The sequence below is a fragment of the Peromyscus maniculatus genome, chromosome 12, assembly GCF_049852395.1.
Source record: "Peromyscus maniculatus bairdii isolate BWxNUB_F1_BW_parent chromosome 12, HU_Pman_BW_mat_3.1, whole genome shotgun sequence".
NCBI lineage: Eukaryota > Metazoa > Chordata > Mammalia > Rodentia > Cricetidae > Peromyscus > Peromyscus maniculatus.
Window position 1 is genome coordinate 16,151,428 of NC_134863.1, and position 21,204 is coordinate 16,172,631.

General features: G+C 40.6%; 1 protein-coding gene across 24 annotated transcripts in view; it reads left to right on the forward strand.

Moving 5' to 3' along the window:
- The window catches only part of Lpp (LIM domain containing preferred translocation partner in lipoma), a 602,788-nt gene that overhangs the window by 358,572 nt on the left and 223,012 nt on the right, over positions 1-21,204 (forward strand). The window contains exon 1 of one of the 24 annotated variants that reach the window (XM_042259110.2): positions 17,128-17,209. The exons of the other annotated variants lie outside the window; for them this stretch is intronic. Coding sequence (XP_042115044.1) covers positions 17,204-17,209 — 6 coding nt within the window. The 5' untranslated portion in view covers positions 17,128-17,203. Of the gene's footprint in view, positions 1-17,127; positions 17,210-21,204 lie in introns of those variants that run through there. 24 annotated transcript variants of the gene reach the window in all.

The window sequence follows — 21,204 nt, forward strand, 5'->3', positions numbered from 1 at the left end:
CCATGGGGAAGATCCCCAAGCAACACTAATTCTCCTTCTCAGCTGTCAGGATTTGCCTGTTACTCTTTGTCTAGGAGTGAGGCGATGTGATGTTTCCCTTCGTACACATTAGCATGTCTAGTCCTTTTGCCATTTGTCCAGGGCTTGTTTGGGCAGCCATGTTGTTGAGGTATCGTGGGTGTAGCTGGCCTATGATTTCTAGGAGGCACTAGATTTCTTGGTTCTCTGACTCTTAAAAGCTTCTGACTTCTCTTTTGCAGTGTTTGTTGAGCCATACTATAACAACAACAACAAAAAAAAACCAACCATAAACAAAAACAAAAACCAAACAAAGAAAAAACAAATAAACAAACACTACTAGGTCAAGTTATTGGTCACAGTAGTCCAAGTGTCTCCCAAAATAAAATAGGCCATTATTATTGTCCATGGTTGCTTCTCATAGGTTGAAGGTAAGTCCCTATTGTTGAAGACACCACACACTTCAGACATAGACCGTGGAAGATGCTGGCCATCTCTAACCTGAAGGCCTCCTTCCCAGAGTCTAGCTTTTATAGTAACAACAGGTGCTATGCAAACTGCTGGGGAATGGAAGTAATCAGTACTATCCAGTTGTGCTCTCTGTGAACCCACCCATGGCCAGCATGACAACATACCCCAAAGGTACAGTAGGGGGTTAATATCTTGAAGGGAACCAACAGCTGTCTAATTGGACTTAGGGAGCACTCAGTAGGAGAAAAGTCATGCCTCCCTCATATCAGATCGGTAAGGTCGTCAGTCTTAGGGCAGAACCTACCACTGCCACTTTATTATAGCAGCATAATCCCTAGCTGCATTATGAAGCTTAACCTTATCCCCACAGATAAGTCTAGCTCTCACCTTGCAACAAATAGGCTTCTCTTTGCAGCAGTTGGAGACCATTACGGAAACCACAACTAGCCCAAATACAGAGATCAACAGGTCATGGTGTGACCAGCCCTAAGCACTCACACAGCTCTTACACCTACGGTTCTTGACATGGTCTCTTATTTTTACATTATGATTTGACTTCTAGTGGCTGGAGAGATGGTATCGTGGGTAGAGTGTTTCCTGAACAAGCATGAAGACCTGAGTTTGGATACTCAGAATCCATGTTAAAAACCAGTTTGCACATGGGCTACAGGGAGTGGGGTAGAGATACATGGATCCTAGGGACTCCCTGGCCATGTAGTCTAGCTCAAATGCTGCACTGGAGGTTCACTGAGAGACTGTCTCAAAACAGTAAGGTGGAGAATGGTAGAGGAAGACATGCTTGCACACACACACACACACACACACACACACACACACACACACACACACACACACACTTTCTGGAAGTTGTCCCAGAGGTCATACACCCAAACAGATGACCACATTTTCTGGGAGGTGTCAGAGGTCCAGAATGGGAGGATGCAGAATAAGAAATGTATGTAGCCCTAGTTTAAGCAATAGGTAAGTTACTTTGGTTGTCTTTCTCTTTACTTAGCTCTATAATTTGCAAGAAAATAACACATTTCTTGTTTAAAGGTAAATGGAAGAGGGTTTGTTACTTCCAACACATGTGTGGCCATCTTTCTCAGAAGTGAGTTGATAGCTACATTTATAGGCTTTTGGTTTATGTGCATGGATACTACATTTACAGACACTGTGGAAAATAACCCTCTTCCATAATTTTGCTGGAAATGTTTAAATAAACGTAGTTTGTTACTGAACAATGGCTATAAGGTTATATCCTAAAAATCAAAGGCTTATATGTCTGTAAAAACATTATGCTCTAAAATGAACTTTTAATACCATTTATAAAAGTTGTAGGTTTTTTAAACTACTGAAACTTTCTGAGGCTTGAAGTTTTTTTTAATTTTTATTCATTGAAACTATTCAATTCACTGTAAAGAAAATGCAACAAATAAATAGTTTCATGAAGTCCACTGGGTAATATTTTATTGTATTTAAAAATATTTTTGTTGTTGTTCTAGTTTTTTTTTTTTTTGTACTGTTGCAATGCCTGTGATCTTTTCTTTCTGGTTCATTATTCAGCATTTTTTTTTCATAGAGTAAAGTAATTTCTGTGGATTTCTCATGTTAAACAAGGGCTCCCTTAATTGATGTTGGTAATTATAATATCATAGATCTAGTTAAGTATTTTTAAAAAGGAAACTGATAAACGTGATTGTTTCATGGTAGTATTATGCTTTTAGTTTATATATAGTACTTACAGGAAATGTGTATATGTCTTTTGTGGTTTGGAACGAGCGTTAATGTTTAACTGACTGCTGGCCACTGGTAAGGAAATTCTGTGATAGGGGAAGAGTATTGCAAGCTGGAGGACCATCCACTCCTTAGCTTGACCTCAGCCTTAAGGTGAAAGTGTAGACTCCTGTTACTAGAACCTTAGAATGGAGTTCTGTTTCCTTGACCCATGATCTCCAAGAACGTTATGTATGAAGTTCAGCACCACTGTGATCTTGTCAGTTTAGTGGTTTAGCAAATACAGTCCAAGGGTGTTTTCTGCCCCTGAGATGAACTATTTTTTAAAGTTGAATAAGTATTAAACAATGCAGTTTGGTATCTGTTATTTCTCTTTTGATATTTCTCCTTCCTCGTAAGCACTCAGATAGGAATTCCCACAAGCTGATGCTGACTTTCCTAGTCAGACGTGAGAATGTCTTAGTTTTTACCAGGAAGGAAGTGTTCAGGTTACACAGACACCTGTGTGTGCCTTTGAGTTGTGAAGGTATGTGAACAGATACTGAGTTGCTTGGATTTCTCACACTGAACGATGTAAGTCACTCCCCCAGACATCCGTGGACCTCAAAATGTGACTATCACTTAATTTGCCAACCTGAACTTAGGCCTCCACTTCCATCATGGAATTATTCCTGATTCCCTTTCTCCATTTTCTCTGATGCTCCAGTTTAATATTTTTCTTCACAAAGACTTTTAAACATATGCTCCCGACTTCTGTCAAATCAGTCACATTAGTGGATCTCATTTGCTCTGTACCTATTCAGGCGAGGAAGTATCATTGCACAATGTGAAAAATGCCAGGAAGACTTCTGCTGGCCAGAAGCTCCGCAGTTCTCGGCGTCTTTCCTAAATGCCTCAGTTGCTTTTCCTTTAGTGTGTCTTCCTTTCTTGGCTGGATTTTGGCATCCCTTCTGGTGTACATGACACAGGGTTCCCAGTGAACCTTCCCACACACAATACAGTGATGCTCTACTGCAGTGGCTGTTGATGCCCTGATAGTGGGACCTCTTAAGGACAGGGAGCCACAGGGAAGCCACAAGAAGAACACGGGTAATAAAATCAGTAATAGGTGACTGCTCTTAGATGCTTCTTCCCAGATATCACTCACTCCTTTGAGATTAGAAACTTTGGGAATTCAGTGTCAGAGAGTTTACTACTGATGTGTTTGGTCTGTGTCTGTCTTAATGTACATCGGAGGCTGATAAGTTACTGTAGCACAAAAGAAGTAAGGTGGATGGTCAGTTGACAGTTTGTCAGAAGTGTGTCCCTGGCATTTTTGATATGATATTGAGCTTTTCCATCATTATTTTTGGAAGCAACTTTTTGAAGAGAGTGAAGCACAATTCATAGCTTTATAAAAAAATCTTCCATGTGTTGCTTTATGGTCCACATTTTGAAGTTAAATTGTTCGGAAAAATTGTTGCCCTAGACTGCACATGTTTGTTAAAGCCAATTGACCTCTTGCTTGGGACAATATAAGTAGTTTTTCAACTGTTTCAAAATTTGTGACTCTAATATCTAATGTTAAATGAAAAATAAAATATAAAACTTTATATAAATGATGTTTGTACTTAAACACTGGCATACATCCCTACCACACATGTGCATACATACACCATTCATGAAAATAGAAGACACGGGTAAGGCTGGGAAATAAGGGGACTACAAGTTAGGTTGTTATCACTGAAATTTCTTCTTGATTAATTTCCCGGTGGGTTTTTTGTTGTTATTTTTGTTTTTGTTTTTCGAGACAGGGTTTCTCTGTGGAGTTTTGGTGCCTGTCCTGGATCTCCCTCTGTAGACCAGGCTGGACTTGAACTCACAGAGATCCGCTTGCCTCTGCCTCCAGAGTGCTGGGATTAAAGGTGTGTGCCACCACTGCCCAGCCTCCTGGTGGTTTTAATACCCATACAGCCAACATTGAACTATCTTTTGTATTTAAAAGAAAAAAAAATCTCAAATAGGATTGTTTTCTATTCTTTGGATGGTCTTCATGGAGAAATTGTGTGTTTAGCTCTTTTGCTATTCTTTTTATTAGCCCTTTCCTGTGGGCATGCTAAAGGAAGAAATTTACTGATAAAGACTGTAGGTTTACTGTGTACCTGTGTGCCAGGCATCATTTGATGGTCCTTCCTTCTCTTGGCTCTTCCTTTTCATTCCTGCTGTGATGCTTTTTCCAGTCTTCTTACAGATGTTATCCCAGTTGTTGCTGTGCATGATGCTTTTGCATTTCTGTAAAGCTCACCATGAAGTTCAAACATGGACCTGCACATATCAGAGAGTATCAAGACAAGTAGGAAGACATTTTTGCTTAAAGATATTTATCTGTTCTAACAATTATCCATACACTTCTCAGAGGTGTTTTTTGTGCTTAATTTTGTCTTATTAACTTTGTGCTAATGTGCTTTAGGGATCATAAGGTAGGAAAGGGGAGCATTGGATCAGAGTCCCCGCTCTTCAGTTTCACAGTTAGGATAATCCACTGTCAGGATTTGAGTGTGAGATGTTCCCCATAGGCTTGTGTGCTCAAATACTTCATTCCCAGCAGGTAGCACAGTTTGGGGTGGCTTTTTTTTTTTTAAATCCTTTGAGTTATGGGGACTGGCAAGCTAAGGTAGGTCACAGGGATGGATCCTTAAAGATAATACCCACTTCTGGTTTTAGCCTCAGCATTCTGCTCAACGTCCATCACTAGAGGAATTCCACTCCACTCTGCTGCCATGGAAACACCCACCATTCTCTCTCTCCCACACACCATGTTTTCTCTTCCATCATGGATGGCATCTTCTGAAACTGAGCCAACACGGCCTCACCTCCTCAGGGAGTTTGTGTCAGGCATTCTAGTCATGCACCTGCAAACATTAACGGATACAAATGTCGCTTCTTGAACTTGATATTTGTATACATCAGTACGTTTAGCTGAGCTCCGTGGAGGAACAAGCTCGTGTTTGAAATCAGTGGCTCTTGTGTCAAATTAAAGCATTTTTTGAATTAGGGTTTTAAGAAGGAGTTCAGATACAAAGGCAGCAGCATGCCTAGAAACATTTGCTAATTTAGCATACAATGAAAGCCCCCTCCTCTGCTTCTGAAGCCACTGTCCTTTGGCTGAGGGATTGTGGCCTGTATGTAGAATGTAAGTGGGTTGGCATGCATGTAGACCACACATGGGAATGGGAGACTTTTCACTGGTTCTCTGCCTGCTGCTCTACCTGTGGGCTCACTGAAGCCAGGAAGGACAGTTCCCCCTGTAGCAGGTGCACTACTGATGCATGGGTGGTCAGGAAATGGTAGCTTCAACAGGGGAATCTAAAGACACACATAGAAAAGACAGCTAAATGCATTGCTTTGCTTTGGCATAGTTTGGGAAAAGGCAATTTGTTGTCTAAAGGAATTATTTAGAGACATGACTGGTTTTCTTTGTAAATAACTCTATTGTTTTGAACATGTATATACGCCAGGCATATAAAAGATAATTGTGGGAGGAAAGGCACAATTGTCTGGCTTTCTGCTTCCCACTGTCACCGTCCAAAGCTTTTGTTTTGTTGTGCTTTTCTTGGCACTGGATTTTAATCGTGGTCTATGTACAAGTTTATATCCTGCTACTTCCTTACAATCCTACAGTATTGCAAGGGAATCAAGCATTTTATAGCCAGTGTAGGTTGAAGTTTGGAAAAAGAAATTTTGAAAATATGCTCAGAATGAGAATGGTCTTCTTATGGTCGGTTTCAAAGGGTCTTGGGTACCAGAATTTACCTGTGATAAAAGTTGTCCCTCCAAGAATCTTTCAGTTTTAGCAAATCATTTATTTTTATAAAGAGGAAAATGAAGCCCTAAAAATAATAGAAGTACATTTCTCAAGCTCAGTATTTTCAAGCGTTGTTCCTAGTTAAGACTGTGTGTGAAGAATATTTAGTCTGGATTTGCCACTGTTCACTATTAAAAAAGAATGGAAAAGAGTTGAGCTAGTTCTTTACTTCACCTTAGTTCTTTGGAGAAATTAGGCTCAAATAATTGAGTTCAACCGGTCATGTCCCACCTTGTGGCTGATCCTGTACATATGGCGAAGGCCATGTTCACTTGTTTCCTTGGTGCCTTGTTACTTGTATCGTGGCCACCATCATGATAGTGTGCCCCACTAACCATCCTTAGATTCCTGGTTGACAGTGGGCATCAGATCATGAATTCTCTTAATGCTGCACGTTCTGTGGTAACAGTGCATGGTCTAAATTGTCAAATAGGCTTTATCAGAAAAGTTTTCAGATCTGTAGATTAAATAGCAAAGGGTGTTTGGGGGACCATTTCAGCACGGACGTCATTCCTTGACATGTTGTTTTTAAAGTATACTGTTTGTATATCACAAACCATGTAGCAAAATCCCTTTTACCTCTGAGGTTATTACAGAGGCAGTCTGCTTTTTTCCGTAGTATAGTTGCACACAAGGTGGAAACTGGTGCGACACACCTTTTCCTTATTTTCCCTCCCTCTACTTCAGTTCAGTGATTGTCCAAGAGAGGTGTAAGAGGCCCTTTCTGCAGACTCTTCTGCTCTCCCTCACCATCCTCTCGAGTCCCATCACTGCAGAAATGAATCCATCCGTGGGGTCACTGCAGGGTGCATCTGGGGGTTTGCTGAACCTGCTTACACTTTACTTCTTCCAGTAGACATGAACTTGGCGCAGGAAGATGAATTCTTTCTGGGATGGCAGACGTGCCTGGTACACTCATTTGCTGTAACCATTTGTGCTGTGGTTGAGAGAGGAAAAAAAAATTAAGAGTGTGGAATTGTTAAAAGGGGGTGGTTAAAAAACAGAACCATTTTGGTGATTATACGGAGTTAGAATGTGAGTAATTTTGCTGCCGTTACTCATCATGTGCTTTCATGGCTTGTTTTTCAAGGATAAAGGGATGGGTACAGGTTTGCTGAATAGAGCTCTTATGTGTCCTTCACAGTCGCTCTTTATGAAAACATTTCCGCCCTTCCTCCCACCCTGTGGCAAACGTGCTCTTCCCTTACAAACTGTCCTTCTCAGTCCATTCCTTTTATCTATCTATAGCTAGTGGATAAGCTGCTTGTTTTCCTCAGAACACACATGTTAGCCAGGGAAAAAAGACTTATTTTGCTATTGAATATATAATGGGGTTGACATAGATTCAAATCGTAATGACACAGTGATCATTTTGAAATGAGCATGTTTTCTCAGAAGAAGAAAAAAAAATCTAAGCAAATGTCTTGTGACTGTGCTGTGAGCATAACATACTCGTTAAATATTGTATTTTTTTCTGTTTTAGTTTCAACAAATTTTGTTTGGGGTGTTCTCTGAGGTCTGAAACATACTACTTATTTCATTTTTGCTTTGTTTTGGGGTACCCAAATTCCTTAGGAAATATGTGGGAGGGGGTCTGTTCATTTCCTCCGAATTAAATATAGCCACTTGCTTACATGCATGGACTTTCTGGGGTGAATTCCAGTATCGACACACAGCAACCCAACTGGTCCCCAATGATTCCACATTGCTACCTGGGGTCTGAGCCCAGAGGTCTGCTTTTGTTGGAAGCATACACAGGACCATTGCCTTCTGTAGGTTATTAGAAGGTCTGGTCATTTGGTGTGATGGTAGAAACTGTGCTCTTCAATTCTGGAGAAGTACCATTCTAACCCTGATACTCACAGGCCTTCTGTGAGTGGATCTTGACCAGCCTTGTTTCCTTGAGGAGACTCACTGGATATCTGTGATCTTCACCTTCTGTTTGGCTCTTAACGCGCCATGATTCTATGAAGAGTGTCATCTGGTGTTTTTGCACACGTCAATCACCCTTATTTCTTCCTTCTTGAAAGTCCCTTTCTAATACACTGTTTCAAATGACCCTTTTCAAACCTTGGCTTCAGTGGCACTCATGGCTTAACCTCTAATACAATAAAACACACACAGCCACAAAACCCTGGAGGGCTTGGGTTTTCAAAACAGAAAGAATCACACCGTTTTATCCTTTTTCTTTTGATGGTTTTTGAGTATCAGAAGTAGACTGATTATTATAGTAGATTCTTATTATAGTAGACTAAACAATGTGCTATTGTTATAGAAAAATCAGATTGCCAAACTCCTTACATCATATAGCAAGAAACCCAGAATTCATAAACTCAGAGTTCTTAAAAATTAAATAGAATTACAACTCTCTTTATTATACACAAATATCCTTAGATCGATGACTAACTTGTTAGCCTAGCACTTCTGGTGCAGGGTGGAGAAGAAGTTGAGACAGTTGTGACTTGGCTAACTGTGCAGTGCTAGTTTATTTCATTGATTTTCTTGTGGAATTTATTATTGATACAGTGTTAATGTGATGTTGATTCTCTAAACAGCATCTTATAGACATCTCTTTCTAGACCTCCAAGATAGAATGCTGAACTTGAAAGACAAAAGTCCTGGGCTGCATGAAGTGGGGGTGGGAAGGAGGTGCCTTTTAAATAATAATGGCAAAGCCCTGATGCTCTAAAGGGGTATCCTCTGCAAAGGCATTACCACAGGCTACTTTGACTAATCACTGAAGATCAGGACTGACTGGCATCCCAGAGCATCATTTTCTTCAAAACCTGAAGGATGGGAATGTATTGTCATTAAGGCTGCACTGTGGGGTTAGGGCTCCGAGTCCCTTGTTACCAGAGGAAGAAGAGCAAGATCACGCTGTGCCACTAAATAGCACACCTTCCTATGAACACTAAAGTTCTTCCGGAGAGTTTAATAAAGGCAGGAGTCTTCAAAATATTCTGCTGTCATCATACAGTTATGTACTTTAGGACAAAACAAGACAAAGCCATAAAGCAAGAGAGGCAGTGACTTTCACACAAGGCGTACATTTGGGTCTGGTGAGATGGCTCCTGCGGCCAAACTTGAACAACTTTAACCGAAAGGACCCACCTGGATGAAGGAGAGAACTGATGTACACAGGCTGTACTCTGGTCTCCACATGTATCCTGTCGCCTGTGAACACGTCCGTGCTCACTCGGAGCAAGGTGGGATGAGAGGCTAAATGCCATTACAGATAAATAAGTAGTGCATCTGAAACGTGCATTTATTTATTTCACACTCTCAGCCACTGGTGACAGTGGACCAGACTAGCTCACCGAAAAGCTCATTGTGGACAGGGAGCATTATCAGCACATAGAAATGTCAACTAGAGGTATTTGTGGCATTCCAGCATGGTATTAAATGTCAGGGTAGAGGTCTTGGCATATAACTGGTTTCTATAATTTTTGTCAATTCTCAATTCTCAATTCTCCTTTCTTTGCATGAACATTTCTGATGCATGCTCTTACACTTTATAGCATTCCCTGTATCTGTGTGTCATGGTTTCCCCAACCTTCTCTTCATTTTTCTTCATAGAAACAGGATAATTTTTTAGTATTTAATTACTCTCCATGGCAAGATTGCCCACCGAAGGAGTCATGCTGGTGTTCTTTGTGCAGATTATGAGAAAATAGACCTTTCTGTTCTCACCCTAAGTCAGTTTTCTGTTTTCTTGGCCTGACTGGAGAACCATGTTAACTAGGCCTTGGGGGTTGCTGGCTCAGTTAACAGGATTGCTTGCTATGGAAATAGGCTCTTTTCTTATTGCGTTTCTCCACAATAGCATGCTCAAATTGAATAATGTCATGTCAATGGTGTTCTATCCAGGTACAGACGCATGCCTGCTAGGGACTTGGTGGATTGTGCTGTGTGCATATTTATTCCAGTAGGAGCCTTGGAGACTTGTGAAGTTCAAACTGATGATATCCTGTCTCTTTTGAAAGTTGTTTGGGGTGGATGGGAGGCACTTTTTAAAATGCCAGCTCTCTGGACTTCCGAGATGCTCACTTTATGAATGTGAGCATTTAGGCCTTACCTGAGCTCTGGCTTGTCTGTATAATTAAGTCAGGGAGGAGGAATGAACAATTTCAAGAGAGCATCTGAGTGCCCCCACTTGACTTGATTTTACTTCTCAGAAACAACTAGACATACTGGCATTGGTGCCGTCCTCAGTCAGGGGAGCTGCCTGTCTTCACAGTATTTTATACCCACTCAGAAGTGTTGTGAGAATTAATTAAATGGAAAAGCTTCTAAGACCAACTGCTCTAGAGTGCCACATCAGACCATACTGTTTCTGCTATTTCTGCCTCAGAAGTTATTAAGAATAGCCAGCCATCACTAACTGTAGTATGTGTTTGCAGAGCGCAGCACTGTGAAATGAACAAGTGTGGATGTGCTGAACAGAAGTAAGATATTTATGCCTGCATCTCTCTGGCAGGAAGTCTGTAGAGACATTGGAAGGCGTGTGTGTGTGTGTGTGTGTGTGTGTGTGTGTGTGTGTGTGTGTGTGTGTGTGTGTTAGCCTGTCTCCATATTGGGAGTGATATTTTGAACCCAGGGCACCAATTGAAAGCATGTGTTTTGATTCTGACAGAAACATTTGCAATTATTTTAACTATTGCCAAGGAACCATTTATGAGGTTGCTTTCCCCTGTAATATATAAAACACAGGAATGAATGAGTGAGCTTCTCTTGATTAGATTGCCCAAAGTAAAACTTTAGCTAGTTAAAATGTACTAAACCTTTGTTTTTTTTATGTATTTGTTACACTAACGTTTACTTAATATGCTTTAAGTATATACTTGTTTATATTTATAGCTGAGAAATACTTGGTACACAGATCTTATATGCTGATAGATAACATTCATATTCCCGGAATATATACATACATAACTTAGTTCCTTTTTTGATTGACAAAATGTAATAAGTAGGTGTAGCAAGGACGTAGGAAAATAAGAAGGGTATAAAAAATATAACAGATTAACCTCCTTCAGTGTTGCCCACTTAATGATAGATCCTTCAATATTTCATAGGCGTTTATAATGATATATTGATGGTGTTGTGTCTATAAACCAAAGGGAACCATTGTTTCTTAACCTGATCTTATAATGTGAAATTTTTTTACATGGTTTTATAATTTTGTATTTACTCTGCTAAAATACACATAATGTAAAATTTACCACTTCAACCACTTTTTATCCTGTGTGTCTTTACGTTGTGCAGCTACATGACCATTCTTCTCTAGAACATTCTTGTCCCAAATTTTATCAACATACCCATTAATCAGTGACTCACCATTTTTCCTCCCTAGACCATTACACCTTCATTGTCTGCCTTTATGAGTCTGTGAACTCTAGGTACATTGTATAGTTGAAATCATGTGACATGTATTCTTCATATCTGACTTATTCCACTTAGTCTAATGTCATCAAGGTCTATCTGTTTTGTTAGCATAGTCAGAATTTTTTGAAAAAGTTGAGTATTCCTCTGTATATATACATGTACCATGCCTCGTATTTGCTCACCCAGCAGTGGACAGATAGGGCTTCCTTCTTTTTCTATTGTATATAAATTATACTATATATATATGATCATAACTGAGAAAACATTTACATTCTTTTTTAAAAAAAAATTTATTTATTTATTATGTATACAGTATGCCTGTGTGTCAGAAGAGGGCACCAGATCTCACTATTGATGGTTGTGAGCCACCATGTGGTTGCTGGGAATTGAACTCAGGACCTCTGAAAGAGCAGCCAGTGCTCTTAACCTCTGAGCCATCTGTCCAGCACAACATTTACATTCTTACTTGTGGTTCTTTCAGTATGTTTGCAGCAATAGAATCCCTGGGTGATGGTTGTATCTTCAGTATTTTCATGCAATAAATTGGGATGGCTGGATCATGATATTATGTGGCTTACCACACTTCACATAAACGACCCCATAATTTTAACTGTTTAGACTTATTATCATTGACTTCTTTATATCACATTAGCTTATGTATCCAAAGACGGCACACTTATACCATCTGTAGTCACTCCCTTACTTTGAATTCCTAGAGATAGTATAACTGGTTTAGAAGTACACACTTTATACATGTACTGTACACCACTGAATTGTACCATGGACTTGTTTTATAGATGTTTTATAGGTATGAGTTTAGTCTTTAAGTGTAAGTTCTATGAGCACTGTTCCTTGAAGACATTGTGCCTTGTCCCAGTCTGGTTGCTCACAATACATATTCTGCCTATGACCCTCTATTCTGCATTAACAAGAGAACCTGCTCTGTAAGCTCTACTGTACGTGCTTGTGTGTGTATATACAGATATCCTTGCCTTTGCAGAGTCATACTTATGTGCATGCTTGCAAAAGCTTTACTTAGTATTTATTTATTTCTATTTCCCATTGTCTATTACTTAGGACAGAAGTGAGAAAGTTAACCCCGTTTATAATATTTGGTGTAACACTTCACTTTTTGGCTACCCCTTGCTTGCAACAGCCAAACATCTTGATCAAAACCTTGAAGTCAGAAAGGGAATGTTGGCTCTCCAGTTTGTGGGTAGCAGTCAGCTGGGATGATGCAGCGGTCTTTTGGGCAGGTGTGAGCTCTTCAGCTCTCTGCAGTTCACAGCTTCTGTGTGTCCTAGACACTGGCACTGCGTACCATGGTCTGCCTGTTCCAAGTGAAGAACATTCATTTGTTTCTTCAACCTGTGGGTCGGGACTCTGTGAGGTCGCTTATCACATGTTTACATTATGATTCATAGCAGTATTAGAATTACAGTTGTGAAGTAGCAATGATATAATTTTATGCTTGGGGGGTCACCACAACATGAGGAACGGTATTAAAGGGTCACAGCATTAAGAAAGTTGAGAACGCCGAGCGGTGGTGGTGCATGCCTTTAATCCCAGCACTCGGGAGGCAGAGGCAGGCGGATCTTTGTGAGTTCAAGGCCAGCCTGGTCTACAGAGCAAGATCCAGGAAAGGCGCAAAGCTACACAGAGAAACCCTATCTTGAAAAACCAAAAAAGAAAAAAAGAAAAAAGAAGGTTGAGAACCACTATTCTAGGAGAGAAAAAAAAATGTTTTGTGTCTATATTGTAATCACAGAGGTTTTAGAAGTAATGAAATCCATAGATAGTCTGAAAAGGGCTTTTGAGGTGGTATTGTTGTTTGGTTTTGATTGCTTTGTTCGATTTTGAGACAAAAGACTCTTTATGCGCACCAGCCTCGCCTTTAACTCATGATTCTTTAGCCTTGGTCGCCTAGATTTTGGAATTTCAGACATGCATCACCATGCCTAGCTTAGAATAGTCTTTAAGACATCCAGTTGCAGTCCTGGGCTCAACCACCATCATCCAGAAAATACACCTGAAGTTCCTGTCTCAGTGTAATTGGGAGGATTGTGTATGAAATACGCTTCAGTGTTTACATGAAGTCACTAATATATAAATGCTTGTTGTGATAATGCATTGATTAATTTCCAGCTAGGTCTTTCATTTCTGTTTTCTGTAACACAGAAGGCAACATGGATAACCACAAGTGAAAAACATCACGTTTTGTCAAATAGCACAAGGCAGTTGTCATGAAATGTGATTGAAACGGCAGCACGCCTAGTCTCCATTGTCTGACAAGTCAGTTGTGAATCTCTGTACTGCTTCGGCTGTTTCTTGGCTATGTGGAAATATCATTATGTCACTTCAATTCTGTTGTGTAAATGGCTGCTCTCACAGTTTCTTCTTCATCTAGCAGTTACGTTTGGGCATTTCCAATGCCATTGCATACCTGGATCGATATATAATGTGTGGGTCTGAGTATGCTCCTGCTGTTTACATGTGGATCTTTGCCTTTTACCACTCTCGGCTGTTGTCTTAGAAAATTTCCATCCTAAATGGGAGTCATTCTTGATTCATGGCTCTAACTCTTCGCATTCTTCATGGTATGTTCAGTACGTGTGCACTTGCCAATAGCTCCACCTTGCTTGTCTTCTTGCAGCGCTAGCAATTAACAGTGCCTGCCGTGGAGCTGGCTTACCATGGACGTTTACTGAATAAAACAATTACTTGTGTTTCCTTGAATATTCATGGAAAATATTATTTTAATGTTCTTAGTTGTCGGTTGATCTTTTTTGTTTTGTTTGTTTGCTTTAGTTTTGTTTTGTTTTGAGACAGGGTTTCTTTGTGTAGTTTTGGCTGTCCTGGAACTAGCTCTGTAGACCAGGCTGGCCTCGAGCTTACAGAGATGTCTGTCTCTGCCTCCCGAGTGCTGGGATTAAAGGCTTGCACCATCATCTGGCTTTTTTTTTTTTTTTTTTTTTTTTTTTTTTTTTTAAACGTTGAGACAGGATTTTACTGAGTATCCCAAACTGGCCTTAAACTCACGCTGTATCATGGGTTGGCTCTGAATTTGTAGTAATCCTCCCGCTTCGTCTTCCTTTTTCTATACCCCAGTAATGGCATTTAAAATTATCCTAGAACTTTTGCCGAGGGCTTGTAAGAAGGCATGAAGTTAGAACTTACATAGAAAATAAGTAGCCCAGTGTGCTGGTATATGCCCTGGAATCCTAGAACTCAGGAGTCTAATCTGGTGTGAGTTCAAGTCCAACCTAGGCTAATTGGTGAAACCCTCTTCTAAAACAAACAAAGAAAAAGAAAACAGGACCTTAAATGCTTCTTGGAAAGATAATAGCATTAATAATTTGTAGCATGAATCTTAAAAGTTCTTATTAATAAATCAAACCTGGAGTCAGGTCCTGGGGTCAACACTGGAAGATCAGAGAAACAAGCCAAAGCCACTTCACCTTACCAGTTCCTTAGCTGATCCTGTTTCCCCAGACTGGAAGCTTCTGTGTCCTCATCCCAATGGATCTCAGCTGGCCTGTACTGCTCAAAAGCCTAAAAGCTTAACCAGGCTCTATTTCCTGGTTTTCACGCCTTATATATCTTTCTGTTTTCTGCCATCACTTCCTGGGATTAAAGGCTCTTGTTACCATGCCTGGCTGTTTCCAGTGTGGCTTTGAACTCACAGAGATCCAGACAAATCTCTGTCTCTGGAATGCTAGGATTAAAGATGTATGTGCCACCATTTTCTGGCCTCTATATCTAGTGGCTGTTCTGTTCTCCGACCCCAAATAAGTTTATTAGGGTGCACAATATTTTGGGGACCACAATATCACCACAATAATTCTATCCCTTTTTTTTTTCTTGGTTTTTCAAGACAGGCTTTCTCTGTGTAGCTTTGGAGTCTGTCCTGGAACTCACTCAGTAGACCAGGCTGGCCTCGAACTCACAGAAATCTGCCTGTCTCTGCCTCTCAAGTGCTGGGATTAAAGCTGTGCTCTACCACAGCCCTGCTAATAATTCTATCTTAAAGTCATTAAACTAGAGAAAAGAAGAAACTGATGGAACCAGTAGAGTTAAGCTTGTGTCTAAGTATCCACATATTTATTGTCAGTTCTGGAAGGAAAAATAGATGTTGGCATTTTACATTTCTCTTATAAGATCAAATGTTTTCTAAATTTCTGCTGTGGGCTGTGATGTTGTAAACTATTTAGGTGTCTGGCTTATTAAAATGCAGAGCCCCTTCCACTGAAGAAGCAGACACATACATACACATATGATATTAAGGAAAGGGAGAGATGAGAAGCACTCTGATAGAGGGTTCAAGCCAAGGTTTGTTTGGACATTTGGTTAACCAGAGAAATCAGTCTCTGAGATGTGAGAGAGCTTGGTAACTTCGATATGGATTAAAAACCAGTGCATGGCATGGCACTAAGACAAGAGATGGATGGGGTCTAGTCCATTATTCTACTAACTTGTTGAAGACTTTCAAATAGCAAGCTAGTATGATTCTGTGCATGTTTGAGAGAAATCACTGAAGCTACAGAGAAAAGGATCTCCTGAGGAGTGACCAGGTTGGGTGTTGTTGGAGAACAGTAAGTTCTTTCTTAGTAGACATGCTGTACCTCAGACATACCTGGAATGGGAAATTCCCCATTTAGAGAGCAGTAGCAAGATTCAGTGCTGGAACAGTAATTGAGGGAGAGGCTTCGCGACCCCCTCCCCACCCCCACCCCCACCCCCGCTCTCATTTGAGCTGGCTGAATTAGAAACCTAGAATGAGGCTGGGTGACAGTGGTGCACACCTTTAATCCCAGCACTCAGGAGGCAGAGCCAGGTGAATCTCTGTGAGTTCGAGGCCAGCCTGGACTACAGGGCAAGATCCAGGACAGGCACCAAAACTACACAGAGAAACCCTCTCTCAAAAAATAAGAAAAAAGAAAACTAGAATGAAGCAGGTGTAGGGGGTATGGAAGGTTTTTAATTTGTTAAATCTGAAAAACATGCAAGACATTCAAGTCAGTAGATGAAGTAATCAATTGAGCATGTGAGGCCAGGGTTCAGAATACAGGTGAACCCTAGAGACAGAAGCTGTTGAGAATTTTTGTGATATTGATCGTGTTTCAAGCTCTAGACGTGGACCTGAAGAGAGAATGTAGGGGAAAGAGGTCACGTGGGGGATCGAGGGCCCTTAATTCTATGTAAAGATTAGAAAATAATTTGTAATGGTATGAAACCCAGTTTAATCCAGGCATGTACCTTTTTGTACACTTAGACTAAACAAGAGATGAAGATGAAAGTGTTCCCGTTGGGTAGTAGATTAGCATCTTATTGCCAGTGCTTCTCGGCTGGAATGACGGCACTTACTGACCAGGGGCGAGATTGGAGATTAATAGAGACTTTTTGACTACATGATTATTATAAGCCACTGTCAACACTGAGTGAGCCAGAAGCCAACAGATGCGTTGTCAGCCCAGGGTGATGGTAATGCTCCTTGAGAGATGCCAGTAGCTCTTTTACCACACAGCTTCCTCTGGCTTATTGACTGGACTTTCTACCTGTCTGTCAGGGATGGTGCCTGGGTCTCGCTGAGTTTTCTCTTCTACAGCTCTCCCTTCTTTGTGATGAAATAACTACACCCCTTTGCCACTCACAACTAGTCCTCTCCAGTCTGGAGGAGATGATGGCTGTCTCAGTCCAGGTTGCAGGTCACTCTTCTGACCCTGATGGCTCACCACAGTGAGCCTATACATCATGCTTGTATGTATCATTTCTTCAAGAATAACTAGCTTGAACATGTCCTTGTTATTTTTCTTTGGTTATGTTTTGGGGGATCCTGATTCCTAAGGCTATCTTTCCAATATATCATTTTTCTCAAGTGTCGTTTCCTGGAGGAACTTGTAATTCTAAGATACAAGATTAAATTTTAAGTTCGTGATTTGGTTCCCTACAGGATTCTATTGAATGCAGAATTTTTGTTTAATTTTACACATGCTTGCGTGTGTGTGTGTGTGTGTGTGTGTGTGTGTGTGTGTGTTGTGTTTAATTAAACAGTATATTTTAAAAATATGTGTACTGAAGACTTCATAAAGAAGGACCCAGATAAGACCTTGACACTCTGTAACAGACCTCATGGAAAAGTAAACTGAACCTAGAGAAATCATAAAGTTAGACTGTTTTTCCTAGTCAATAATGTCAATCATTAACATGTCAGAGAGGTGCAACAGATTGCAGAGGGGATCAGCTTTGATTTCTTTGATGATTCAGCAGGAGCAAAAATGTGGAGTCCAGACTTTGAACATCTTACAGACTCAAGTATAAATGCATGCGGTGACTGCGGAACTGGCCTAGTAGAAGTCACGTCCTCCATTGCAGTTGTAAACGTGGCCTTAGGACAGATGCTTGAAGCCACCCCCATTGAAAACTAATGCCAACCATAATTGCATTTAAACAGTGAAATAACGCAGCCCTCACTTCTTAGAAACAGTGTTTCACAAATTTTCTTTTTGATAAGTCCAGTCACCCTCTCTCTCCGTCCCCACAAATTCCCTGACCGTTTCAGAGCCCATCTTCAGAGCCATTGCATGCATATCTAAAATACTACATGATCTCTCCTATATGCAGAACCTCACTTTGGATTCTTATGTGTATTTGCATGTGTGCAGGTGTGAATGTGGGTACAGGTCCTAGAGCTGGAAAGGGGCTGAGAGGGAAGAGAGGAAGGTTTGAGGAAAAGGGGAGAAGAGGGTAATAACAGCATGTGTCCGACATCAGAGTGAATAGGAAATGGGGGGGGGCACCCAAAAGAGTAATGTATGAGAATGCCAAATGAAACCCATTACTTTGCTACCTACCAAAAAGGAAAAGCATTCGCTAGGCCAGCTTTCCCATGCTCCCTTTCTCTGCTCTGTGTTCTGTTGCGTGTATGCTGGCACGTGTTTGGATATTTTTATCGCAAGTGTCTTTAAAACTAGTATATTTTGGTGTATACAGTTTTCCTCCAAAGATTTACATATTTTATCTGATTGGATGTGAAAGGGAAAAGAGCAGGAATCATTATTTTAAAGTGTATGTATTTATGTTCCTCATAGTTAAAGTAATCGGTGCCAATGCTTATCTGGTCCACATAATCAGTTAATTGAAGAGTCATGCTGCCGAATATTTTCTGTTTATTGGATTATTTGGTGGTTCCAAGAATATATTTTGACATTTTATTTTATTTTTGATTTTGTATGAATTCTTGAATTTTTGTCATAATTTAACATTTTCGTTTTGAAAATCGAGCACATTTAAATATCACACTCATCTATACATACATGTATGTGTGATTTTTTTTCTGGGAGTTGAATCTTTTTATGTGCTACATTCTCTGCCATTCGTTTTCCAAGCTCCCCTGGTGTATATTAATGAAGCTCCGTTGTGCTAATGTGGGGGCTGAGGTAGCATTCTTCACCCTGGAACACAAGTGAGAATTACTGTGCACATGAGACAAGAAGATGTGGGGTTCCTACCTGCCAGCTCTTAGGAGCAGGACCTCACCTTCTCTTTCGGGCATGTCTGGATAGCTTTGTGTTTTCCCTTCACTTCTGACAACTCTCTCCTTGCACAATAACAGTATTGATGATGGCGAGGGAACTGTCAAAGAGTGGACCTTCACAGCTTAGATCGCTTAACTGAGAACAGATCAATTGATTGGGAACTCCCTACTAAATATTCCCTGGCTGTGCTGGTTGGTTTTATGAGTGCTTGACACAAGCTAGAGTCATATGAGAGGAGGAGGAGGTCTCCACTGGGCAAAATGCCTCCACAAGAGCGTGTTGTCAGCAAACCTCTTTTCTTAATTAGCGTTTCATGCGGGAGGGGACAGCCCGTTGGTGATGGTGCCATCCCTGGTCTGGTGATCCTCAGTGCTACAAAAAGCAGGCTGAGCAAACCAGTAAGCAGCACCCCTCCATGGCCTCTGCATCAGCTCCTGCCTCCAGGCTCCTGCCTTGCTTCAGTTCCTGCCCTGACTTCCTTCAGTGATGAACAGTGATGTGGAAGCATAAGCCAAATAATCCCCTTCCTCCCCAACTTGATTTTGGTCTTGGTGTTTCATCACAGCACTAGTAACCCTGACTAAAACACCAGCCCTTCCTCCACTATCATCCCTATGCTTGGCTTTTGTGAGTGTTAACTATTTTCAACACTTCATGTGATAAAATCATGCAATATTTGTCTCTCTGTAACTGGCTCATTTTTTATACTCCAATGTCTTCGAGGTTCATCCATGTTGACATGTGAAGGATGTGCTTTTTGAGGAACACATAAAATTTCATTGTACACACACTTTCTTTATCCTTCATCTGTTGATGGACATCTCAGTTTTCTTGTTATTGTAAATAGTGCTGCAATGAATATGGAAATGCTGCTCTCTCTCTGAGATCTACATTCCAGTAATACTGGATATGTACCAGTAAGGGAAATTGCCAGGCCATATGTTTGTTCCATTTTAATATTTTCAAGAACTTCCCTACTGTGTTTCCTGTCAGCTCTGACACTGTGCCTTCCCAACAGCAGTGTGTAGGGACCCTGGTCCTTCTTGCCAATACTAGTTTGCCAGTTTGCTTTGCCTAATAACAATGATCCTGACAAAGATGTGACTCCTCTTTTGGATTTTGTTTGCATTTCTCTGTTATTAGTGATTTTGAGCAATTTTAATGTGTTGTCTATTGTGTGCCTTTTAGAGAAGTATTTTTGTTGTTATTTTTCAAATCGTAAGCTTGCCTTTTAAAAGTTCCTTTGTATTATTTTTTATGAACATTTGTCTGCATGTATACGTGTATACCATGTGTTTTCCTGGTGTCCATGGATGCCAGAAGAGTGTATCAGACTCCCTGGAACTGGAGTTATGGATGATTGCGAGCAGGCATGAGGATCCCAAGAACCTAGTCTCTTAAGCCCCTCTTGGTCTCGCTTGACTTCTGTGCTGGAAGGCTTTCGTAGCTTCCTTGGTGGTTAGCCCCTTACTGGATATGGGATCCCATTCACGACTTGCCTTTCACTGTTGTTTTCGCTGTGTGGAGATTTTCAAGATGATGTCATTTTTTGTTTCTGTTGCCTGTACTTCTGGTGGTATATCCATTCAGCCGTCGTCAAAGCTGTTCTCCTAAGCTTTATAGCTGTGTTCTTTCCTAGAGCGCTTCCCTCTTTAGAAGCATCTTGAGTTGGTGATGTAAGAGCAGCCTCTGATTTGCTTCCTGGATTGTTGAAACCCAGTATTTCCACACAATTTGTATACGACACTGTGCCTCCTCCTGTGTTGGTACTTGGCACTCATGTAGGAAATAAGTGAACTTTATATGTGTTTGTTTACTTCCAGACTACCTCTCCTGCTCCTTCTAACTTATGTCTCTCTGTGTTGTTGGGACATTGTTTTATTAAAATTTGCAAAATATTTTGAAATCAGCAATGCGATGAATTTATCTTGGCTCCTCCTTTCCAAGACTGGTTTGGCTGTTTGTGGTCTTTTCTGTTTCCATCTGTGCTTGAAATAGGTAACTGTTCTATTTCCACGTTTTGATAGGCATCACTCCAGACTCGAATTATTAAAACTTTATTTATGTAATCATTCTCGTCACTGTTTCCATTTCCAGTCAGTAAATAGTTGAGCTTATTCCGGGTGTCCTGTTCTTCTTGACGCTACTGTAAAAGCAGCTGCCCCTTTAGCTTTTTGTTCCATTGTTCACTGGTGCTGTGCACAATGACTGATGTCT